The sequence below is a fragment of the Castanea sativa genome, chromosome 6, assembly GCF_040712315.1.
Source record: "Castanea sativa cultivar Marrone di Chiusa Pesio chromosome 6, ASM4071231v1".
NCBI classification, from domain to species: Eukaryota; Viridiplantae; Streptophyta; class Magnoliopsida; order Fagales; family Fagaceae; genus Castanea; species Castanea sativa.
Window position 1 is genome coordinate 44,831,968 of NC_134018.1, and position 27,118 is coordinate 44,859,085.

General features: G+C 34.1%; 1 protein-coding gene and 1 pseudogene across 1 annotated transcript; both read left to right on the forward strand.

Moving 5' to 3' along the window:
- The first annotated feature begins 4,023 nt into the window (after window positions 1-4,023).
- On the forward strand, window positions 4,024-6,883 carry LOC142637864 (uncharacterized). The gene is made up of 7 exons (XM_075811815.1): window positions 4,024-4,449; window positions 5,212-5,260; window positions 5,353-5,455; window positions 5,562-5,657; window positions 5,747-5,821; window positions 6,248-6,317; window positions 6,468-6,883. The coding sequence occupies exons 1-7, from the start codon at window positions 4,135-4,137 to the stop codon at window positions 6,540-6,542; spliced, it is 783 nt and encodes a 260-aa protein (XP_075667930.1). The 5' UTR covers window positions 4,024-4,134; the 3' UTR covers window positions 6,543-6,883.
- A 12,130-nt stretch (window positions 6,884-19,013) lies between these two features.
- LOC142640033 (uncharacterized) lies at window positions 19,014-20,444 on the forward strand (annotated as a pseudogene).
- Window positions 20,445-27,118: the final 6,674 nt, after the last annotated feature.

The window sequence follows — 27,118 nt, forward strand, 5'->3', positions numbered from 1 at the left end:
GTAAAAATTGCAGCATCACTATTGACCTTGTACCATGGTGTAACTCGATTCTCCCATCGAACCTCATCCTTATTTCTGACCTCAAATAACTCCAAATTAGCCGTTTGGAATTCTTCCAACATGTATTGTGCCTTTTGCAAAATAGCTAGGCCAGTTTGTCTAGCTTTCCCTTGTCGCACTTCATTACGGTTGAACTAGATGGCCCAAGATACCATAACGACAAGTTCCAGCAAATCATTCCCTATTCTTTGTCTGAACTTCAAATACCAGATCAGGTCCTCAAATTCTAGGAAGTTAACTTTGTGTGCTTCAAAAGGAATAGCTGATAGTGCCCACATTTCTCGTGCTTTCTTACAACCCCAGAATACTTGTCCACTACTTTCTGGTTCCAACCTGCATGCCTCACAGATGGAATTATCAATCACCTTCTGTCGACACAAGTTAGCCTTCATTGGAATAATATTTCTACATGCTCGCCATGCGAATGACTTTATTTTATTAGGAACGTTGAGACCCCAGAGTGTCATCCAAAATATATTACGATTCTGGTTGTTTGATGCTTCCCCCAGGTTTCCATTAATCACCTCATCCATCCAACGCAATCTATAAGCACTGTGAACAGTAAAATCCCCTTTCGGAGTATAAGCCCATATCATCCAATCACTTGGAAACTGAAAACTAAGGGGAATGCTTAAAATAGCAGAGGCATCCGAAGAGGAGAAGATCTGTGTAACCATGTCAGCCTTCCCTTCCAAGCCCTAGTGTAAGGATCAATAAGCAGAGACACATGAGCATCGAATGGGACACTAACCGATCGGGATGTGAGTTTAAATGTAGATGGTTCATTAAGCCATTTATCTCTCAAAATATTTAGTGAATGGTCATTCCCAACCTGCTAGTAATGCCCTCTTTGTACAATGGGTTGTGTTGCTAATATACAATGCCAAGCAAACGACGGATGGTTGTCAAGTTCAGCTGATAGAAAGTCCCCATTGGGGAAATATCGTGCCTTGAAGACCCTATGAACGAGTCATGTAGTATTAGTTTGTAAGCACCAGCCTTGCTTTACTAGTAAAGTGAGATTGAAGGCATTGAGATCGCGAAAACCTAAGCCACCCTCCTCCTTTGGTAAACGCATTTTATCACAACTCAACCATGCCATTTTGCTTCTCTCATTGGTTTGGCCCCGCCAAAACTTGTGAATCATACTAGTCATTTCATCACGTAAAGCATTTGGGAGTTTAAATACACTCATAGTGTAACTTGGTATTGCCTGTGCCACTGTTTTTATCAATATCTCCTTTCTCGCATTAGACAATAGCTTCTCTTTCCACCCAGATAGTTTGTTATCCACTCTCTCAATTAATTGATGGAAGGTGTTACACTTATTCTTCCCTACCAATGATGGAAGCCCTAGATACTTTTCATGTTGTTTAATGATCTCTGCCTCAAATCTATTCTTGATCTCATATTGGATATTTTGTGGTGTGTTAAGACTAAAGAAGAGAGAAGTCTTCTCTTTGTTCAGCTGTTGGCTTGAAGCTAACTCATATTTTTCCAAGATATCAACTAAGTTAGAGCATTCTTCTCCTGTGGCATGACAAATAATCAAGCTATCATCAGCAAAGAATAAGTGGGAGATCAATGGTCCTCTTGCGTAGGCGGCAATCCCCTTAATGGCACCACGCTCCATTGATTTTCTAATTAGGGCTGACAAACCTTCTGCACAAAACAAGAAAAGGTAAGGAGAGAGGGGGTCCACTTGGCGTAATTCTCGAGTTGGGATAATAATGCCTCGGAGTTTTCCATTGATTTTAATAGCATAAGTGACAAAGCGCACACACCTCATTATAAGATCAACCCAATTTGTATTGAAGCCCATCTTGAGCATAATTTTTTCTAGGCATCCCTATTCCACTCTGTCGTAAGCCTTGCTCATGTCTAATTTTAGAGCCATCTCTCTCACCTTCCCATTTCTTTTGGCTTATGTGATGCATTGTTTCAAAAACAACCAATACATTATCAATGATAAGACGCTTGGACATAAAAGCACTTTGATTCTCGCTAATAATATTTGGAAGGAAATTTTTTAATCTATTAGCAAGAACCTTTGAAGCAAGCCTAGACACAACATTGCTAAGACTAATAGGTCTATATTGGGTAATCTTAGTTGGATTTTTCACCTTGGGGACTAGGATAATATGGATTTCATTAAATTTGGGTGGGATAGTTCCATGATTTAGAAAATCCAAAATAGGTTGTGTAACACAGTTTCCAACTAAAGATCAGTAATGTTGATAAAAAAAAGGAGGCATACCATCATGTCCTAGTGCTTTTTTTGGGTGCATCTATTTAAGGGCTCTTGTAACCTTTTCGACCTTGAACTCTAAGCTTAGGGTGCTATTCATTGAACTTGAGACTACTGGTTGAATGAATTCCACAACCTTAGTTGCATCACATTGTTCATTTGATTGGAAAATTGAATTGAAATAACCCACAACAATAATCTCCACCATTACGTCCTCATGCCATGCTCCAGCTTCATCACATAAGCCTTTGATAGTATTTCTTTGAAACCGATTTGAGGCCTTCGCATGGAAGAAACCAGTGTTTCAATCCCCACTAACCAGCGATGTATTGATAGACCATTGATTCCACATTGTACTTTTTGCATCTAGCCAAATATTCAGGTCCTTTCGACATTGAAGAATTTCAACTTCACCTTGTCTTGTTGTTCTCCGGAGTACCAGCTCATGTAATCGCTTCTGTAGCTTTGCAATTTTCCTTCCCACATGACCAAATTTCACCTTGTTCCAGACTTTTAGTCTCTCACTACACTTAGTGATGCAATTTATAAATTGGTTGCCCCCGATTTTATTTAAGCCTTCCTGCCAAGATTCGGTGACAATCTCATCACACCTAGGATCCTGAAGCCACATAGCCTCAAACCGAAAAAGTTTGTTGTGTTTCCTTTGCTAATATCTCCCTGTTGAAGCTATTTGGAGTGCAAGAAAAGAGTGGTTTGAAGCCGAGTTTTCAATATGATTGATAGTAGCTTCAGGGAATTTCTGTCTCCATGCACTAATTGCCAACCCCTAGTCCAATCGAATCTTCAAACGACCTTCACCTGAGTGATTTTTAAACCGCGTATATGGTGCTTCATAGAAGCCAAGATCAACAAATCTGCAATGGTGCATCAAACTTCGAAATCTGGCCATTTGGTGAGGTGGTCGTTCATTGCCCCCTTCCTTCTCAGCAACTTTTGTGATTTCGTTTGTAGTCCCCAATGCACAACCATGGTAATGAACTAATTGAGGCAAGATATTCTAGCAGTGTCCATGTCTCAACCTTAGATTCTAGTTAAACTAGGGGAAGCAACAACCCTAGCTTTTTTTTTTTTTAAATCCTTTATAATATTTATAACTATTAAGCATTTTTAAAGATATAGTCTCTAGGTTTATGTCACGGCCAAACCAATAAACCCACCACTTTAGTATCCCTATGGGGGTGACCTAATTAATTTGAATTCAAAAAATACTCTAGTACATTTGGTGAACATATATATTTTAGCAAAAAAAATAGAAGGGCCAAAAGATACACGGTTCATGAAAAAATGGGCGCTATTAGTTTAGATGTTATATAGATCATGTATACTTTTATAATATTAAAAATGACAATTTTGTCTATACTTTCCAATACATTATACAACAATTTATAAGATTATCTACCTATATCATTTAAACAAATCAAACAACTTATTAAAAAAGCTATGTGACTAAAATTACATATAGATGATCTTTTCAACCTAGTGTGTAAATAAAATTTGAGTTAAAGATAGAGAAACCATAGTGTATTTTGGTAAAATAAATAAAGAGTAAATTGTAAATTTTAAAACGTCAGGAGTAAAATTTAAATTCTAAACCTTCAAACCCTAAAATCTAAATAAAACCTTTAAATTTAAGGTGTAATTTTTACCCCTAAATAAAAAAGAGAAATAAAAATGGTAACAAACAAGCAGGTGACACGTAGGCAATAGTAGAGAGGTGAGGGCAAGAAGATTGGTCAATTCCTGGAAGTGCTGAGAGACCAAAAGAAAAGAAAGTATCGAAGCTTCCCGAACCCACCCTCCTCCTGATGAGTAGTAGCACTTGGTGTAGAGGACGATCACTACTCGTAGCTTCCCGAACCCTCAAAACAACCAAAACTATCATCACTTCTTCTTCAACGCTGAACCCGAATCCTACTTCTACAACAACATTCCACTATCGAACCCGTCTCACTCATTCTTCACCACCCTTTTTAATGGCTGCCGCTACATCTTCTACTGCTAGGGTTTCCAATGAAGGAGGAGACGGCGTCGTTCGCTTCCCTCTGTCTCCTTCCGCAGCTCTCGTTATTCAGAAGGGGGATATCACCAAATGGTTCGTTGACTCCAAAACCGATGCCATTGTCAGTGCCTCTCTCTCTCTCTCTTTCTCTCTCTTTGCATTTACAACATTGTTTATGTATATGGTATATGACTGAGCAAATTGATATTACTCTCTCTCATTGAGGCGTGGATTATATTAAAACTGTCCAATGAGCAAATCGATTGAGTTCTCGTTATTTATAATGGCCAAACAAGTTGTTGATTAATCTGTGTTTAACTGCGTATTGATTGATATTGTCGATCTTAGTGAACAGCCTAAAATATCATGACCCATCTTCTATTTTCATCATTAAACTTTATACAGTTAAATTTTCGTCCCTGAAATTTTGAAATGTACTACATTTCGACACACACATACACATACCCAAAAAAAAAAACACTAACAGAATTGGATGGAAGGAAGAAATGGAATGTGTATTGTATTTTGATTTTGAATTGTGATTTCATGTTACCAGTTATGCTATCAATTTAAGGGTTGTGTTTCTTTAAAATGATGGAACCATTGAATACCAACGAGTGTCCGATGGTATCTCATGCATCAGATACATGTATCCTTTTTCTTGTAGCATGTGGGACCTACATGGTCGTGGAACTCACTTGCTGTGAGAGGAAGGATGCATATATCGGATGTATGAGGTAATTATTGCTGTGGGTGCCAGTGTTACCTGATTGCATAATTAGGGATTCAGAAGCTACTTTATGTAGCTTCTTATTTGCAATGAATTATCAATTACTATGAGTTCCAGTGCGTCTTTCTTCATTTTGAGGGACATGTTCTGCAGGTTAATCCAGCAAATGAGCAAATGCTTGGAGGTGGTGGTGCAGATGGGGGTAATACATTAATCTCTTATGGGTATTTGTTGTAATAGCAATAAGTCAACGACCATAACTTTGATGCTTCTGTGTTTTTTTTTTTTTTTCAGCTATACATAGAGCTGCTGGTCCAGACCTCCTTCAAGCATGTTATAAAGTTCCAGAAGTCAGGCCAGGAGTTCGTTGCCCCACAGGAGAGGCAAGGATTACCCCGTAAGCTCTTATGGCCTAAGTTCTGTTTTTTACTTACGGCATCATTTTAACTTGTATGTCCGAAACACATATGAATAGACTAACTAGTTGTATCATAACTATGCAGAGGTTTTAAATTGCCTGCATCTCATGTAATTCACACCGTTGGACCCATCTACAATGCTGATAGTAACCCTCAAGCCTCTCTGAGAAATGCATATAGGTACTTATTGTGTATGTTGCTGCTATTATAGTTAGCATGTTGTATTTGTCACTGTTAAAGATGATTTATTTTTTCCAAATCAATTACAGGAACAGCTTGAGTGTTGCCAAAGAAAACAGCATTCAATATATTGCATTTCCTGCCATATCCTGCGGTGTGTATGGGTAAGCTGAACAGCTGTTACTAACATGGTGTTTCAAGCACAGGATTTCACATATTTCTTATAACCTAGAAAAACGGCTTATCTTCTTGGTTGCTTGTATTGAATCCTAACATCTGTTGCCCTTAATGACGAGAATTTCGAATGGGGAATTCATTTACCTAAGTGATGTGGACTGACTCAATTAAATTTTTGGCCTTTCAATAACTAATGCTTTAACGTGCTCTTAATTCAGTTCTAATCAATAACATGAGGAAAATTACCAATGTTCTTCATAATTTTGGCCACAAAAACATTATGAAAATGACTTGCTCAGTAGAAGTTATAAATGACTGAGGTATAGTTATGGATTCTAATTTCTCCTCTTTAGATGTCCATAAAAAGTGTATGACAATTATAGCTTCTTTATATTCCTTATCATATCTTTCAGATATCCTTTCGATGAAGCTGCGACGATAGCTATATCTACAGTTAAAGAGTCCTCAAATGACTTTAAAGAGGTATTCCTCTATTGTTTTCTTCTTCTTTTTTTATTTGCTTTGGACTCCACGTTTCCAATATCTTCACTTATTTTATGTGGCAAAGTTGTTTGGTTCTTATAAATGTGCAATTTCTTGTGAACTGGCATTTGCATGATGTATCGTTTGCAGGTACACTTTGTTCTATTCTCTCCAGATATTTACAATGTGTGGTTGAACAAGGCAAACGAAGTGCTGAAAGATTAGTCTGTTCTATCAGCTAGCTATGGAGAGAATTATGGGCACTTGCCTATCCTATCTATATGTGCAGCTGTTCTAATTTGAAGTTTTTTTTTGAGAAGGGTTCTACTTTGAAGTTGATGGTGGCTTGTGTATGGAATTACCATATATTAAACTTAAATATCTAAGGTTGATAAAATTTAAGTGACAACTACTTTTGAGAGGATGTCCTTTCTCTTGGAAAATCAGATCATGCTAATTATGTGTCATTGTAAATGATACCTGTTTGAATGCTATTTGAACTTCTATCTCCATAATGCCCCGATTATGTGCATCTAATAATAAGAAAACAGATTCTCAAATCTTAATACATTGTGTTGCTTTTGTTCCATAGCATTAGTGTCGATTTTCTGATCTTGTTATTTTGAACAAACAAACATCAAATCTATACCATTACTGAAAATTCTGTAAGTAGTTGATTATCATGCAGGCATATCTGACAGCTTCCTTTCATGTTAAATAGGTTTTTCTGGTCAAGATCATAACCAACTATATTAATTCAATCTGATTGTGAACTTGAAACTCAGGTTGTCTTTCTAGCTTCTAGCCTACTTGACAGTAAAGGGTTAGCATTCCTGATTATTGAACAGATAATTAGCGTTCTGCTTTCTGGCTTCTTGCTTACTCAATCCTGATTTTTCAACAAAGAATTAGGGCCCGTTTGATAATGTTGTTCTAGTAAGGTTATTTAAGTGTTGTGAAAATATGTGTGAGTGAAAAAGTATTGTAGAAATACATGTTGCGTTATTTAAATAACGAAAATTATTGTTTAAACAACACAACCAAACAGGCCCTAACTTTCTTTAATAAATTATGAGCAAGCCATGAAAAACATCCCATGAGGTTCATGGAAAACCAGAATTATTGCAATAGCTGGTAACCATAAAGTCGATAATCTTTGCCCAGTGGACTGATTTTGTTATGATAATAGGTCACATGGCCAAAGCCATTTGTTTTGGGGTTTTCACAAAATAAAGTTTAGGCCTCTGAGCTGCTTCAAGAACTTGTAACAGAAGAAAAGCTGGCTATTCAAAACTTCCAAATCTACACGGCTGTGCCAAGCTCACAAATTTTCTTAATCAATTCTAATGAAAGAGAATGGGCATTCCACCCATTATGTACAGAGAGAACCAGGGATTTCGGCCTTGGTCCACAAACAAATAACAAACATACAGATAACTTGAGAACAGCAACTGCAACTCCAAAACAGCCCACTTTGTTACTCATTACCGAAACTAGAATTTCAGAACCATGAATCCTTGTTCTCAGAAAAACTCCGGGGGAGTCTGCTAAAAACACCATCATCCACTATTTTATAGTGCTTTGAAAATTGTCGGTGGATTATTCCTCAATACCTATCAACAGGCTCCTCATATTTGCTGTACAAGGCAGGAACTGTAATTGATATGATGGTTCCTGTTGCCATCGATTTAGAGAAAAGTGTAAGTAGAGCATCAAAAACTGAGTAACTTATTTGTAAATCAACCCCTCTCTCTCTCTCTCTCTCTCTCTCAAGAAAAAGAAAAAGAAACAAAAAACATTTTTTTGATTAGTGTTTTACGTACCTGATTCCGTGGGTATAAGAAAAAAGCAGTTGGCTGGAAAGTTTTTGGCAAGCTAAAGTCAGAAAAATAGTTTACTTAAGTTAAGTGGGAGCTCATTTTGTTGCCAAGACATGATGGATGTCTTATGCTAACCATGCAAGAATGGTTAATTTCAAATTGGCCTCAAGTTTGAAAAAAAAATCCGGATTGTCACATGTGATCTACAGTAGCACACACTAGCGGGGGCAAGCAAAACATCCCATGACATGGCAAGACAGATATATTGCTAAAGGTTGAAAATCTAAGGTCAATTGGCAGATATACATACGACAGAAAGCCACAGTGCATCTTTTTAAGACAAAGGAAGAACAAGGGCGTGAAAAAGAAAACAATAAGCAGCACACACGCACACAGAGGAACGAGTTACACAACATCAGCCGCTGCACTTAAGTGACAGACTAAGGATGAATTTGCATACTAATACATGCGAGAGTGAAGAAAGAGAAGTAGCTAACGATTACAGACAAGACACAAGAGCCACATACAGACCACCGCCTGTAATACATAATAGTATGTGAGAGAATTCCTTAAATGAATCAGCAAGGTACACAATGCACAATTAAAGGAAAATTCCCATGGTTTCAGTGGGATCAATAATAGATCCCAAGAACCTATTTGAATAGCAGAGAGCCCCATAAATCATGCAGGGGATTGGAACCCAAATACAGTGGTTTGCACTACCAGCCCTGCAAACCAAATAGAACAAACATTGATACCAAATTGCTATCTAAGAGAAAATTAAACACAGTTGAGTCGCAGAGCAGTTTCTGAAACAGAAAATTCTCGTCTTTCTTCTGGAAAGGCTCTGCACAGGTACTCATGGTCACCCCTGCCCATTTTTGGACATTTCCCCACATCTCTGCCCACTTTTGGCATATTTAAACCATTTTTTTGGGGCACCAATAAATGTAGGTTGATTATCATTTTGACAATGGATGAATAATTGTCATCTACAAATCATGATTGCCTCATATTTGCCCCACTATGGTTGCAACACCTCAGCCATACAGCTTAGCATGTTTGAATAACTATACTGTAAATCTAGACTGACCTTGAAAAAAAGTCTATAATCCTTGCCAAGAGTGATGTCGTGAGCCAACAGTTCCATTGTGTTGTAACTAGTTAAAACCATTTGGGAAGAGGAAGGCGTTAGATAAGGGGCTTACAACATTTGTCTTGCTGGAGTTCAGGTGCTTGGTTTGGGCAGGGAATGGGAATGACCATTCAAATGAGGAAATAGAATTTTACACCAAAAGTGGGATGCTCATCCCCATGCCTGTTCGAATAAGAAATTATTATCACCACCACCTTGCCTCTGTCACAGGATGAACTACATTCATTGCATTTGGCATTAAAAGGGGGAATGGAATATAAATTTCTATTCCTTACCTTCTCATATAAGTCTCATTTCATTCATTCCCAACAAACCAAATTTAGCTTTAAAATCACTAGATGCATGAGCCATATACCCCTACATTCACATTTGATACAAAATTATGACTATTATGAGATACAGAAACTTGTGTGTGTGTGAAATAGACTTTAACTAATGCTCGTAACAGAATATGGGTAAGAAGTTGATATGTTGGTTAGTCCAATATGTAATACAAACATTAAGGAAAGGCAAGATGCTTTAATATGGAATATTCAAAAGCCTTGTGCTTTGTATAGGGGAAAATTTACTGTCTCAGACAATATGGTGTATTTTAAGAACAGCTTCAGGATTTCAGTTACTGTTGTATTTCCCTCTAGGTTGCTAAATTTACTCTCATTTTTCAGATGAAGCTGTTAGAGCTTTACACCTTGCTGGGGCTATCTCAGTTATCAGGTCTGCCTCACATTCCGTTGAGGATGCAGATGTTGAAAAATACAAGTCAAGCTTGCTGAAGAGATTCCAAGACCTGAGATATGATGTTCATCTTGAGATGTGACCAGGGTATTTGCCTTTAACTTAAGGCTTCAAACGCCAATAGTAAAATAAAAAAGGTATGTCTGCATGTGCAAGGAACTCTGCTTTGTAAAAGATAAGGTAGAATGCCTCCTCTATCTTTTTGTTTAATCTAATAAGAAGAGTTTCAAAATTTTGTTCTTTTAAAATTGGCTTTGTTTCTCGGCTAAACGATTCTTTTTATTCACTTTATTTTCTGTGCTTTATTTATGTTGTGGGTGATTCCTTGTAGAAAACTCTGACAACAGGCCATAATGGCATTAGTGCATGTTCATAAATCTCAAATTTTAGAGGCCAACTTGTTTGATATATGCTTACATTATACAGCTTAGTTCTTTATCTGGGTAGTTTAAAATGTGTTTGATTCAGACTTCTTTCACAGAGATGCACATAATTTACAAGTAGTTCTGCACGCAACCACCCCTAGATTCTTTCTGTGCGCCTGTGCACGAGCACAATATACAATTATCTTCTTATCAAAATTTATTATGAGCATCCGTAGCAGATGTTACAAAATAAAAATGTCATTTTGCCATACCAAAAGCATACTTTATTATTTTACCACGTTATTTTACAACATCCCATTTACCAGATATTTTATCCTTCAATTCTATACATTAAAATAATATTTACTACACATTAAAATAATATATTCTCTCCTCCCTATTATCATCAACAACAGCAACAACAACAACGCCGATCAACAACAGCAAGAACATCAACAGCAACAAACCAACAACATCAACAGAAACAACACCAACAACACCAGCAAATTCCAAATCCAAAAACCTCAAAAAAATAGGAAAAAAAAAAAAAAAACTCAACCACATCGAAAACGCTGGAGCATCGAAACCCATCCCAAACGCCGATCCAAAACGCCTATCCAAAACACTGGAGCATCGAAAATACCGATCCAAAACGCCGACCCAAAACCCACATCGAAACCCATCCCAAATCTCACACCCACAACCCGATTAAGAGAGATCTGAAGGTTGACGGTGAGAGCTGTGGGTGTTAGTGGCGAGCGTTGGAGCATGAGGCGGTGAGATCGGCGGCGAGCTGTGGAGAATGAGGCGGCGAGATCAGCGGTGAGGACTAGTGAGATCGACGGTGAGGACTGGAAAGTGAGGCGGCGAGATCAGCGGCGAGGACTGGCAAGTGAGGCGGCGAGATCGACGGCAACTTTCTTGAGCAGAGAGGAGAGGGAAGAGATAGAGAGTGACAGAGAGAGAAGAGATGAGATAGAGTCGATGGAGAGACCAAGAGAGATATGAGGTATTAGTGGAAGAGGAGAGAGAAAAATGCAATAAAATAATAATTTCTGAGATTTGCAATTGTTGTCCGTACCGTGGCAAATTGCCATGGTACTATAGATATGTGGTATAAGTTTTGAGATTTGCAACATCTGATAAAGCTCCGTTTTTGTGTTTGGTGTGCCAAATATGCCAAATATTTGGCATTTGGCACATTTGGCATATCTGCTATGGATGCTCTAATGTTGTTATTCGGTTAAGATAGCTTGACCCCAATTCAATTACCCAAATTGATTATTAGGTTCAATTGTATGCATATCGTAAAGATACTAACAAATTACCAGATAAACTAAATGCAGCAGAAAATAAATTGACATGGTGATTTGTTAGCAAATGGGGAAAAACTTACAAGGCAAAAACTCCACTGAGTGATTTTAAGGTCATCTGATACCGTGGCAAATTGCAATGGTACTATAGATATGTGGTATAAGTTTTGAGATTTGCAACATCTGATAAAGCTCCGTTTTTGTGTTTGGTGTGCCAAATATGCCAAATATTTGGCATTTGGCACATTTGGCATATCTGCTATGGATGCTCTAATGTTGTTATTCGGTTTAGATAGCTTGACCCCAATTCAATTACCCAAATTGATTATTAGGTTCAATTGTATGCATATCGTAAAGATACTAACAAATTACCAGATAAACTAAATGCAGCAGAAAATAAATTGACATGGTGATTTGTTAGCAAATGGGGAAAAACTTACAAGGCAAAAACTCCACTGAGTGATTTTAAGGTCATCTGATACCGTGGCAAATTGCAATGGTACTATAGATATGTGGTATAAGTTTTGAGATTTGCAACATCTGATAAAGCTCCGTTTTTGTGTTTGGTGTGCCAAATATGCCAAATATTTGGCATTTGGCACATTTGGCATATCTGCTATGGATGCTCTAATGTTGTTATTCGGTTAAGATAGCTTGACCCCAATTCAATTACCCAAATTGATTATTAGGTTCAATTGTATGCATATCGTAAAGATACTAACAAATTACCAGATAAACTAAATGCAGCAGAAAATAAATTGACATGGTGATTTGTTAGCAAATGGGGAAAAACTTACAAGGCAAAAACTCCACTGAGTGATTTTAAGGTCATCTGATACCGTGGCAAATTGCCATGGTACTATAGATATGTGGTATAAGTTTTGAGATTTGCAACATCTGATAAAGCTCCGTTTTTGTGTTTGGTGTGCCAAAAATGCCAAATATTTGGCATTTGGCACATTTGGCATATCTGCTATGGATGCTCTAATGTTGTTATTCGGTTAAGATAGCTTGACCCCAATTCAATTACCCAAATTGATTATTAGGTTCAATTGTATGCATATCGTAAAGATACTAACAAATTACCAGATAAACTAAATGCAGCAGAAAATAAATTGACATGGTGATTTATTAGCAAATGGGGAAAAACTTACAAGGCAAAACCTCCACTGAGTGATTTTAAGGTCATTTGATACTGTGGCAAATTGCCATGGTACTATAGATATGTGGTATAAGTTTTGAGATTTGCAACATCTGATAAAGCTCCGTTTTTGTGTTTGGTGTGCCAAATATGCCAAATATTTGGCATTTGGCACATTTGGCATATCTGCTATGGATGCTCTAATGTTGTTATTCGGTTAAGATAGCTTGACCCCAATTCAATTACCCAAATTGATTATTAGGTTCAATTGTATGCATATCGTAAAGATACTAACAAATTACCAGATAAACTAAATGCAGCAGAAAATAAATTGACATGGTGATTTGTTAGCAAATGGGGAAAAACTTACAAGGCAAAAACTCCACTGAGTGATTTTAAGGTCATCACTCCTATGAATCAACTAATCAACAATCAAGCAGTTACAAGTATAAAGAATCTTACCAACTACCATGGTCTATTCCGAAATACCAACCTACAGTTGAACATTTGCTCTAATACCCAATTAGACTTGATTTTGCAGTAGCCTTCTTTCCTTTGATGCACAAATCTCCAATATATGACTAATGCCTTTTGCACAGATCCTAGTACGTAACTAACTCCACAATCTGATGAATTCCTAAGCAGCCTGTATTTGTGTCCATCCTAAGATGAAGGATAAGATACAGTATAAAAAGGATAATCAATTGACCTACTGCTCTTGACTGTTGGGATAATCAATCCTCTTTTTTCCAGGATCTTATATCGGTCCTTTGCAAGCGTGCAACAAGCCTTAAGACAAATAAGAAATCAGGAATGCTTTTAATGCACATCTAAACCGTAAACTGAATCGCAGATTTAAATGTGACATGGGATGTTTTGGAAACTACAAGGAAATTATCATTGTGCCTTCAACTTGCGAAGTGATCCAGTTATTTCTTCCAATAATAGTACCTAAACTGGGGCAGGCTCAAATCTGAGATGAAGATGACCAGTTAATTCTGCTGTATTCACAGTATTTAAGTCCGAGTTCATCTAAGTTTTTTCCATAAAAATCAATTAAGTGCCGTCAATAAATATAGCATGCAAACTTTATGTTGAGACTCAACCAAAACACACATCTATATCTAAAAGCTGAAATGTAGTATTTATTGTTGTTACGCTCTAGTGGAACCATATCAGCGTCTACTTCATTATCATTTTTCTTTCCAATTTTTTTTAATAATTTTTTTAACATTTACTCTTTTCATTTTTAATATTTACACTTTCTCCGTTTCTTACATTTTCATCTCCCCACTACCCTCTACCTTACATTTTCATCTCTCCGCTACCCTTTACCTTAATATCACTTCGTTTTTTCCTTCATCTTCCTTTTTTTTGTCTTTTCTTATTCACACTCTTACTATAAATTTGTCATTCCCTCTTCCATTCTTTACATACTTTTCCCTCACAAAAAAATGCTCTCTCTCTCTCTCTCTCTCTCTCTCTCTCTCTCTCAGTTTTATGGTGAATTTTTTATTTTTCGTGCATTTCTGCTTTAGGTTGATAAATTGTTGTGTTCTTTAGAACTTTTTATTAAGCTGATGCACTTTAGTTTTGTAATTTAAGTTTTTTATTGTTAAGTTTATTACATGTGTTTTTTTTTCTTTAAATTCTTAGTTTGGGTTGCTTTGAATTCACCTATTTAGTTGTTCTATATATGTTATTTTTGTACAACATGAAATTTGTTCTATGAAATTCCCTTTAGACTTGATATGTTATCTTTTCATTTGATTTTTTTTTTTCTCTTCTCATGTGCAGGGACAGCCCTAGACATTTTGGGTCCTTAGGCGAAAACTAAAATGGGGCCTTATATATTTATGTATTAATTAAATTAATATTTGTTTAATATATTTATATTATAATCTATTTTATTCAAAATCTATTTTTCTTACTTTTTGAGATGCAAATTGACTAATTTTGTGTTGTATTTTGTTTAAAATTTATTTTAATCTAAATTTTGTGTTGTATTTTGTTTATTACTAATAACAAATTTATTCATTTTGGGGCCTTAGGCGAGAACTAAAATGGGGCATTTTTATATTTATGTATTAATTAAATTAATATTTATTTAATATTTTTATATTATAATATATTTTATTTAAAATCTATTTTTCTTGTCTTTTGAGATGCAAATTGACTAATTTTGTGTTGTATTTTGTTTAAAATCTATTTTCATCTAAATTTTGTGTTGTATTTTGTTGAACTAGTGGAGAGAAAGAATGAGAGAGGCGGAGAGCAAGAGTGAGAGAGAGAAAGGTATGAGTGAAAATTTTTTATTTGTTTTGATTTGAGATTGTTTTGTGGGTAAATTTTTAGATCGGAATTGCTCTTTATCCAATTGAATTTTGATTTTTCTAGAGGTTAAGAATGATATTTTTAGGACAATTGATGTTGTTTATGAAGGAAAAACTGGTTTTGTATCTCATACAAAACACATAGCGGAAGCAACAAAAAAGAATCTATTTCATTCATGATTGATAACGTGCACTATGTAAATTTCAAAATTTAAGAACAAGATGGCGTACCTTGGTGTGGAGAAATTCAAAACAATGATTAGAAGCACTTGGGAACACTTTTAATCTTCACTCCAATTCCACTTTACGCCCAAGATGTGTGGTCTCTCAATCAGTTTTCAAGGGAGAATGAAAGGTGTCTCACACTCTCTCACACACCGTATCTTATTTCTTTTTCACTAACTAAAAATTCTGTATGTTTCTCCCTTTATAACTAACTGATTATCTAATTGGGCTGGCCTATTGGGCCTTTCCAATTGGGCTTTAGTGTGTGGCTTGGAGTGAGACCAAAAGGGACCAATAAGACACTAGCTCCAATGGGCCTTGGGCTTTTCCGTCAACTCTTGACAAGTCCAAAGTTACTATTAATTATATTTAATACCACTATATAAATATAATTGCACTCTAGGCCTTATTAATAAATTATATCCCAAGACTTTATTATACATGTAACCCCTTCATAAAATATTCGTAGTAACACAAAGTCATAAATGTAGACTCCCACTTTGTAAATTACTACATATTATCCTTGAGTACCCGGTTTAATTCTTTAAAGTTATTCATTATATATTTATGAAATCCAATTTCATAAATATATACTTTAGTAATTTCTTACTAAAGTGGTTAGGCCTAACTCTCTGAATAACTGAACCCATTAAACTTATCTCAAGGGAATATTTTATATCTCCATCAATAGACTATGAATTCCATCTTGAGAATATATGTTCCATCAACACTAAATGTGGCTGCCCAACATACTGAGGTTTTGACCATCACTTTAGATTTCACTCATAATATATCAAAGCAACCTACACCTCATGATCAGGTCTATTATTCTCTCAGGATTAAGAGTTCATGCAAATAGAAGTCGTGAGATTTATTATTCATTTGACAGTCATTAGGAGAATAATAAATCTCACAGCGTCACAGAAGATGTAAATCACAAGTTCTTTGTAAACTCATAATTTATAGTTCGTAGTCGGTGATGAAATTGGGTATTTCATCTGCGAAGACTATAACGTATCAACTAAGATGATTTGTCTTGATCATAGAAGTGGAAACTTCTAGTTGATATGTTGATATATTTTAAGAGTTAAGACATATTGAACAGGACCGCTGTGAGATTTATTATTCTCCTAACGACTGTCAAATGAATAATAAATCTCACAACTTCTATTGAAATTTTAGAATAAAAGAAAAACATTTTCTTGATGATATCGGGTTCTTACCATGGATGTGATTTCTCTTGGTTTGTTCGTAATGCCCAATTTCATCAAGTAATGATGTTATGTCTTAATGATATGGATTAAAAGGCACTGTTACGGGATAACAATTTTATGGCCTTATATCATTTCCAGGGCAATTATTGCATGCAGGGCCGGCTGAAGCTATAGGCAGTTTAGGCCCCCGCCTAAGGCCCCACTTGTAACAGGGGCCCCAAAATAATAATATATTATATAGTATTAGTTTTTCATCTTAAAAAAAAAAAAAACCCGTTTCTCACAAACCCAAAAAGACTGAAGTGACTTGAAGATCACCACACCATCACCAAATCTCAGTTCTCATCTGAATAAAAAAAAAAAAAAAAAAGTCCCGTTGCTCTGAAGTGACATGTAAGGCAAGCTAATCCTATCACAAAATCTCTAGCTTGCAGGAGAAAAGATTACAAAAGATAGCTTGCATAAGAAAAAATTACAAAAGGCAAAAAATTGAAAGAAGATACAAATAAGAAAAGGCAGAAAAAAAATACTCTTCACTTTCTGAGTTCTGACTCTCCATCTTCCTTCATTCTTAAAAAAAAAAAAAAAAAAACCCTTAACTTACTCATCAATTGGTGTTCACAGATCTTCATTTCAGGTTCGTTTATTATTTTCTCTTCCTTTGCCTCTTTGTCTTCTTCATGGTTTGCAGTTTGTTGTTGGATGTCTGGTTTTTTTTTTTTTTTTTGAAGAGGAGTTTGCTGCTGCTGCCGCTGCCTGCTGGGTTTTTTTTGAAGAGAAGTTTGCTGCTTCTATTGTTTTTTTGGTTTGTTCTCTTAAGTTATTTCTCTAGAATGCTATAGATTTCAGAATAGTCATTGGTCAGTGGGTGCACTTAAGAGTCAAAGGCTTTAGTCTTTAGATTTCTCTAGAACTCCTCTTACATGTTTTGTTTTGTTTTGTTTTTGTTTTTGTTTTTTTTTTTTTTTTTGTTTTGTTTTTTTTTTTTAAGAAATCCGATTTAGTGGGCTGGTCTTAGCTTTGTGGTTCAAGTTGACTCCTTGCTTAAAAAAAAAGAAGGGTTTACTGCTACTTAGAATAAATTACTTATTTACTTTGTATTAATATTAATTTTAATTTTTTGTGCAGGTTTAAAGTGTAAAGTGATCATATTAAGTAAAGCTACAATTGTGCTTTTGATAAACCAGGTTCTATTGTTTTATACATTAAATTTATATTATTCTAATTAAATTGTAATTTTTTAATTATAAATTGTGCTTCATTTATTCATAAATAGTTTTTAATTACAAATGTCTACTAGAAAATATCTATCTGGATATGAAAAACTAAAAAAAAAAAAGGCAAAGAGAAGAACTAATTGAATCTCAAAAAGGAGCTATGGACAAATTTATTACTAGTAAAAAACAAAATCTTGCAGAAAATTTGAGTGAAGGTTTTATAAATGAACAAGAAATTCATCAAAAAGAGTTAGAAGATAATGAAAATATACAACAAGATGATAATAACGAAGGTGGTCATGATAATGTTCAAACATGTAATGTCACCATTCTTGATAATGAAGCTCAAAATAATTTAGAGGAGAGAGAAAATATTAATGATCAACCTAACTATATTCCTACAAATATTTTTGATCCAAGTCAATGGAAAACTATTGATATAAAATTAAGAGATTTGTTAGTAGAAAATGGTCCAATAAGAGTTGATGATCTAAAATTTCCTATAGATAAGAACTCTAGACATTTTTCTACTACGCATTATATTCGAAAATTGCCAAATGGGGAGAAACATGATAGAAAATGGTTAGTGTATTCAAAAGACCTAGATAAAGTATTTTGTTTTTGTTGCAAGTTGTTTAATTCAAAATCTAATACAAATCAACTAGCTAATGGAGGAACTAAGGATTGGAAAAATATTAGTTCTATTCTTAAAAATCACGAAACAACCAATGAGCATATTACTAATATGAATACTTGGATTGATTTAGAACTAAGATTATTGAAGAATAAAACAATTGATAGAAATGTCCAAGAACAAATTAAGAAAGAGAAAGATCATTGGAAAAAAGTGTTATTAAGAATAATAGCGGTGGTAAAAAATCTTGGTAAAAATAATTTGGCATTCCGAGGAAAAAATGAAAAGATCTATCAAGAAAATAACGGAAATTTTTTAAGTATAATTGAAATGATTGCAGAATTTGATCCAGTAATGCAAGAACATGTTCAACGTATTCAACATGGTGCAATCCATAATCATTATCTTGGACATAATATACAAAATGAAGTGATATAATTATTAGCAAATGAAATTAAAGGTAAAATTATAAAAAAGATTAAAGAAGCAAAATACTTTTCAATTATACTTGATTGTACCCCTGATGTAAGTCATCAAGAACAAATGACTCTCATACTAAGATGTGTGGATATTTCAATAAGTCCGATAAAAATAGATGAACATTTTGTGGAATTTTTAAAGGTAGATAATACTTCTGGAAAAGGTCTTTTCAATGAAATTATAAATGCAATAAAAAATCTTGAACTTGATATTAATGATGTACGTGGACAAGGATATGATAATGGGTCTAATATGAAAGGGAAAAAACAAGGGGTACAAAAAAGAATTCTTGATTTAAATTCTAAAGCATTTTACACACCATGTGGTTGTCATAATCTCAACCTTGTCCTATGTGATATGGCTAATTCTTGTCCTAAAGCTATATCTTTTTTTGGCGTAGTACAACGTATATACACACTATTTTCTTCTTCCACAAAGCGATGGAAAATTTTACAAGATAATGTGACAGGTTTAACTCTTAAGCCATTGTCACAAACACGTTGGGAAAGTCGAATTGAAAGTGTGAAAGCAATAAAATTTCAAATTCTAGAAATAAGAGATGCTTTGTTACAACTGGCAAAAACAAGTGAAGATCCCAAAACAAAAAGTGAAGCTGATTGTTTAGCAACATATGAGATTGAAAGTTTTGAGTTTTTGCTAGCTATGACTATTTGGTATGACATATTATTTGCTATAAACTCTGTTAGTAAAAATTTACAATCGAAAAACATGCATATTGATGTTGCTATAGATCAATTAAAAGGTCTCATGTCTTTTTTAAAAAAATATAGAGAAGATGAATTTACATCTGCTATGAATTCATTTATAGAAATTGCAACCAAAATGGAAATAGAGCCTATATTTCGTGAAAAACATATAATTCATATGAAAAAACAGTTTGATGAGAATGTCAATGATGAGACAACACAATCCGCTGAAGAATATTTTAGAATTAATTATTTTTTATATATAGTAGATCAAGCTATTTCTTCAATTGAAAGTAGGTTTGAACAATTTCAAATATATGAAAATATTTTTGGTTTTTTATTTAATTTTGAAAAACTAAAATCACTAGATGATGATAGTTTGAAAAAAAATTGTCTTAATCTTGAATGTTCTCTCACACATGAAACTTATTCCGATATAGATGGCTTAGATTTATATTCAGAACTAAAAATTTTAAGAGAAGTTTTGCAAACAAATGAAAACTCTCCAATTAGTGTACTAAATTATATAAAGAGGTTAGAATCTTTTCCGAATGCATGTATTGCTTACAGAATATTACTAACTATACCTGTTACAGTTGCTTCTACAGAAAGAAGTTTTTCAAAATTAAAATTAATAAAATCCTATTTAAGATCAACTATGTCGCAAGAAAGATTAAGTTAATTAGCTATATTATCAATTGAAAAGGAAATGTTGGTGAAACTTGAATGTAAAAATTTAATTAGTAATTTTGCCTCTCAAAAAGCAAGAAAAATAAATTTTAATTGAAAAAAAAATAAAAATATATAATTACATATAATAAAAGGCTCCATATAAAGCTCTCGCCTAGGGCCCCCAAATTCGTTGAGCCGGCACTGATTGCATGTTTATAAGATGGTCTTGAATTGTTGACCGATAGCCTTATATTACTTCCAAGGAAATAACTGTCATGTACGAACCATTAATGCACCGCTTGGTTTCCTTTTTGGCACGGCTTGCATTCAATTGCTTTGCATGGTTAGTTATTTTTAGGGAAGTGATATTAAGTTTCAACGTCTAACTTCCTGGATTGGCTTAAGTGGAAATCCTTGATGGCATGCGATTGGTTATTCAAGGATTCCTTTTGCACCTTTTGGATTATAAATGCATGGTTTGACTCTTGCATGGTTTTTGGTTTATATATTAGTAATGGTCATGCTTGCCTTGTACGTGACTTTGTTATTGTGTCTTTTGGCATTCAATGCATGGCTTTAATATTATATGCATCTTTTGTCCTTTATGGCCATGGAAAAATATAGAATCCATATATAGAATTCCATCATCTGAAAGTACAATAGTTATATATATAATATAATATAATAATCATATATATTATGTATTGTATTATATATATATATATATATATATATATAATATAATATAGTTTTGTAATATATGAGTTTATATTACGTTATATATATATTTATATATGTTAATGCTAGTTTAATGAAATTTATTCCTAATGAGATTATGATTATATTTTTAACGTGTCTAGTATTATTATGGTTCTTCATCTTAAAAACCTTTAATTTAAAATATCTAGTGGGAGAGAGATACAAGGGTTGGATCTCACGGCCTCCATTGTTGATTCATTGTAGTGTGAGATAGATACTTTGTCTTTGCCTCGAGCTTAGCATTCCATGCGGAGAGTATTTATTTCATGGTCCTACAAGATTGAATTTCCTGGTTTATAGTGGTTTGATAAACACCTTGTCTTAGCTTCGAGCTTTGCATTCTATGCGGAGAGTGTTTTATCATTGTACTACAAAATAAGCCTGTTAAAGGGATGAAATGTGGTTACACATGATTCTAGACAATGGTATACACTAGACTAAGTATTATAGTATCCTCTATGCTGAGTTTTTACTATTATTACTTAGAGGCTAAATGTAAAACGGCATATTATTGGTGTTTGATAAGAGTTATCATAATAGTACTAATAATGAGAATAGTTCTCAATCAATCATAGTATTTTATGTTCACTCTATGCTGAGGGATATTGAATATGAGATTGGGTTGTCATTGCATATATTATTTTATGGTTTTATTAAGGTTCCATATTATATGCTTATATGCTAAATTGATAATGTCCAGTTTACTTATTATATTCATGTTTATTATTTTCAGATTTTATCATGGCATCATTTAGCCCACTTGTTTCTATTCTTAACCAAAACAAACTGACTGGATCCAACTATGTTGACTGGAAAAGAAATTTGGACATTGTTCTTACTGCTGAAGAGCACAAATATGTGCTTACTCAACCATGTCCTACCTTTCCTTCATTAGATGCTCCTCTTGAGGAAAAACAGCGATATGATCGTTGGCAGAAATCTAATGAGATGGCCAAGTGCTATATCCTAGCATTTATCTCAAATGTTCTACAGCATCAAATGCAGGATGTAGAACTTGTTTCGGACATAATGCATAGTCTGAAGAACATAATGCTTGTACTCATTTTTTTTAACATTCTTCAACATTTCTCATTCCTTTCACATTTTCATCTCCTCACTACTGTCTACCTTGATATCACTCTTCATTTTTCCCTTTATCTTCAATTATTTTGTTTCTTCTTATTCTTATCCTCTAATTATAAAATTTTCATTATCTTTTCTGTTCTATATTTCTATGCATAATTTTCCCTCATAATAAAGGTTATTTCTCTCTCTCAATTTGTTGTTGAATTTTTTTTTCTTGCATCTCTGCTTTAGGTTAATAATTTTTTGTATTTTTAAGAATTCTACTTTGAGGTGATACAATTTACTTTTTGTGTTTTAATTTATTTTTTGTTCTCTCTAATTGTTAAATGTTATCCTATTGCATTATAAAAAATATAATATTATTCTATTACATAGCATGATTTGGATAAGAATTTTATATAAGTTACATAGACAAAAGTAATATATATAAATGAGTTCAAGTTACACCTTTTTTAAACCGTTACATCTAAGTAGATCCAACGGTTCAAAAAAGACCCTTATTAATTCTAATATTCTTAATACTATCTCATTAATTATCCCTTATTTATTGCATCTCTTGACCCCAAAAAAAAAAAAATACACGTCTGACACACACACACACTCTCTCTCTCTCTCTCTCTACGTTTGGTCTCACGTTTGTCTCTCCGTTAGTCTCTCTCTCTCTCTCTCTCTTTTCTAAACCTGTGTTTCTCTCTCTCTATCTCCTTCTACATTGCTCCTCCACTTCCACCTCTACATTTTGCCGGCAGAAAAAAAAAAAAAAAAAACCAAGCTAAACTGTTTCTATTTGTGAGTACTCTGTTTCTATTTTTCCTTTCTTTTCTATTGTGAGTGCTCTGTTTTTTTTTCTTTTCTGGTCTGACTTTATGTGCTCTATGTGAATGCGTTTAGAAGTTCTGACTCTATGTGTTCTATGTGAAGCCAAACCCTATTGAGAGAAAATTCACAATTGTCTTCGATGGGTTGTGGGTCATTTTCCCCCAATGCCAAACAAGATGTTTTTTTGCCGAAGTTGGGTCATCATCTCTGACTTCCCACTCGGTAGCAACGGAGACTTGGGCACTACCCACTCATCGCCGCACGAGGTGAGTCCACTTTCCCTTTCTTTTTGGCCAAATGAAATTCTAGGATTTTCTTGCCCCATAAAATAAAATGTTCTGCCATAGGTCTTCTTGATTTTTTAATTATTTGATTTTCTTTGATTCCCTTTGATAATCATGTTGATCTATTGGATAATTATAATTAAGTCCTTGATAAAATGGTGTATCTTGAGTGATTTTTGTACTGGGTAATTAGGAATTCATGGCCAATTGATTTCACAACTTGGGCTCATTCCTATTGTGCTCCAACTGTTTGATTAAATGCCCCAATGAATTTTTTTTTTTCCATTTTAAAAATTTTGAGTATGGTCTTATCATGAAACTTGCCTATTTCCCTGAGAAAAGCTTACTTTAATCATCAAGACTCATTCCTGGACATGCGATTGTTATCATGTAAATTCTTTAAGTATCAGGAACAAGGCATAAACATGTAACTTTGATTCGTAAGTCATTTTAGTTTCTAGATCATGCTAGAAGTTATACTTTTTGCTTAGATATGATCAAGATTAGTGGTATGATCATTTTGGCAGCTGTGTATACATGCACTATAATGTGCAAAGTGAATCTGAGATATATGTGGTGAGGACAACATTTGGTTAGATGATTTTGTGTTTGTTTTTTAGGCTTGTTTTGATGTTAAAGAGGTGGTAAATGTGTGATTGGTGGCTGTTTATTATTGTATTTTGAAGTGTTCTTTATATTTATGGATGTAGTATTTTCGCCCATCCACATATGATGGGAAATCCATTTCCTTTATGCTGCACCCTAAAAACCCGGAGCCTTTCTAATTCCTAAACTGACCAAAAAAAAAAAAAGTTTTAAAATATAACGAAAAGGAGGCATCTTGCTCTTAACATTACCATTACGCAATGGCTTTTGAATCACCAATAAAAGGTCACTTGTCAAGAGAGAGTTTTTTTTAATGAATATAGTAAAGAGATTCCTTTAAATTATATTATGAAAGTTACTAATATGCATACTCAATTTAAACTTGTTCTTTTGTAAATTAAACGAAATTCTCTCTTTTTTGGCTAAGCAAATGCATGTCTACAGTCTACACATATAAAAGCCAACATTTTTGGCTGACAAATTTCCTTGTGTACTGGGAATTTTACCAGTATTTGGCTAAGTACAGGATGTGATTCAAAAACAGAAATTTTATGAAAACAAGAATCACAACAAAACAACCAAATCTTCACGTTTAAATACATATCAATCTAGCAGCAACAACAACAACAACAATGACAACAACTGGTAATTAATTAATAAATCATGCACTAAAATTTTTTTTTTTTTTTTTTTAAATGTTTAAAATTCAAGTTCACTAAACCTAATCATGCAAAAAATTTAGCTAATCAAGTATATGTAATCTAGTAATCATTATTCTTGCATAAATGAATTTTGGGTCTGTTTGGAATGGAGGGAGACAAAGGGAGAGGACTCCCTCTAGCCAAACACTGGGTTTCAAGACAAACAGAACTAACATTCCACAAGTAAAAATGGACAACATATTTGTGGATTACTCTTTTTGGTTGCTAGGAGAATATTAACCTATAAGTAATGGCTTTTTTTTTTTTTTTTTAATGTTTACTGAATATCTTGGGGGTAAAAATGAATGTTGAGTTCAATGAAGATAAATTGTGAATTTTTTTTTTCTACAAAAACATGAGGGAGAGAGTGTGGAAAGCCCAAATATATCAAAATCAAGTCACATCTTAATTTATCTCATCTCCAAATAGTTGAATGATCTGAACTTTACAAGATTTAAAAAGTCTCACTTTGCCCACTTAGCTTAATAATTGGTTAATTGGCACAATCATAGTCTAAATTTCCCAACATTTACAAAATCAGATACTTCTTCAAGGGCAACTAAGCGCTTAAGATCTTAATAGTAGTCCACTAGTAACAAAACAATCCTTATAACCTTTTGTCCTTAACAATTAATCTAGAAAAAATGAAGTAACAAGGAGTAATGAACAAAAAACTCAATACATGGTACTTCACATATTAACAATGGGGTCTAACAAAGGCACCAGGTTAACAGATGAGACAAGAAGTGAATAGAATATCAATGAGACAAGAAGTGAATAGAAATCACAAACAGTTGACTGAAGTAGTGCTTGCTCACAAAAAATAAAAGGTATACCTTTAATGCGTAATGCTCACAAAAATAGTGCTTGCACTTGGTTACAACAACATTGACAAAAGGCTGCTTACAAATGAAATAGAGCACTCACAAACCAGAAATGAAATAGAAACAGAGCACTCACAACAGAAAAGAAAGGGGAAAAAAAAATAGAGCACTCACAACAGTTCGGCTTCACATAGAACGCATAGAATGCATTCAAGACCATTTAGCTTGGCTTCACATAGAACACATAGAGTCAAAACTTCTAAACGAATTCACATAGAGCACGTAGAGTCAGACCAGAAAAGAAAAAAAAACAGAGCACTCACAACAGAAAAGAAAGGAAAAATAAAAATAGAGTACTCACAAATAGAAATAGTTCAGCTTGGTTTTTTTTTTTTTTTTTTTTCCTGCCGGCAACATGTAGAGGTGGAAGTGGAGGAGCAATGGAGGAGGAGATAGAGAGAGAGAAACGTAGGTTTAGAAAAGAGAGAAAGAGAGACTAATGGAGAGACAAACATGAGACCAAACGTAGAGAGAGAGAGAGAGAGAGAGAGAGAGAGAGAGAGTGTGTGTGTGTGTCAGACGTGTATTTTTTTTTTTTTTTTGGGTTTAGAGATGCAATAAATAAGGGATAATTAATGAGATACTATTAAGGATATTAGAATTAATGAGGGTCCTTTTTTAACCGTTGGGTCTACTTAGATCTAACGGTTTAAAAAAGGTGTAACTCTTTAGAGTTACATCAAGTGTAACTTGAACCCATCTCTATATCCAAAAGCTAAAACGTAGTATTTATTGTTGCTATGCTCATGTTGCACCACCTGATCTGCCATGTCATTAGCCATACAATTATTCTTTTTCTTATTTATTTTTTATTTCTAAATTTTATTGACAATATTAAATATATAAATAGATTGACTTTGTTAAGGTTTTGGACTCCAATTGAATAAGATTTTATCAAATCTTAGCCAAATAATTAATTAAATTAATTATGCAATAAATACGATTTAAACAAACATCAAACATTTACAAATCTCATGAACATCAAGAATGATGACCCAAAAAAACTTTTGAAACTGTGGTTTCAAAGTAAAAAATCTAGGGAGGATTTAACCTCCTCAAGGCAACATTTCACTAATAGAATGGAAGTTTGTACAATAGACTTAACTCTAAATCTACTACTACCTCATGTAGTACTTACTCACGTGACTATATGCAGCTTCGAATCCACAGACTCTTCTACTGTGAAACTGTAGCACACAAACTCTCCAGTTTGTGACTTTGAGATCACTACTCAAAGGTTTAGATCATCAAATGTGATTGATTTGATGCAGCAACTTTACTCCATAACTGGATCTGTTGTTTTCACAAGGTCTCCAGTTGTAGCTCCAAAAGGGTTTGGAAAATATCTAGATTTGTGTACAAAACATTTCCCTCTTAAAATGTGTAAAAACGTGCTCTAGGGTTTTTATTTAAATATCCTTAATTTCCATCAAAACCCTAGATCCAATGGCTGAGAAAGAAAGTGAGATTTCAGATCTACACAAATCTCGATCGGTCAAGATAAGTGAGTCTTTTTCTGCACTTATCTTTTCCTGATTTCTTGAGTCTTCTTTTGTGTAGAACTTCAATTGTCTTGTTTCAGAATATTTCTAGACTAAACCACTAGACAAAACTAAGTTCTAAAGGTTACAATTTGTTCATGGTTGTCAA

Bases quoted from the DNA above. Each gene is read 5' to 3' on its own strand.
- LOC142637864 (XM_075811815.1), top strand. From the start codon at position 4,135: ATGAGTAGTAGCACTTGGTGTAGAGGACGATCACTACTCGTAGCTTCC. The intron at 5,261-5,352 runs GTAATACATTAA...TTTTTTTTTCAG, and splicing joins AGGTGGTGGTGCAGATGGGG to CTATACATAGAGCTGCTGGT. The intron at 5,658-5,746 runs GTACTTATTGTG...AATCAATTACAG, and splicing joins TCTCTGAGAAATGCATATAG to GAACAGCTTGAGTGTTGCCA.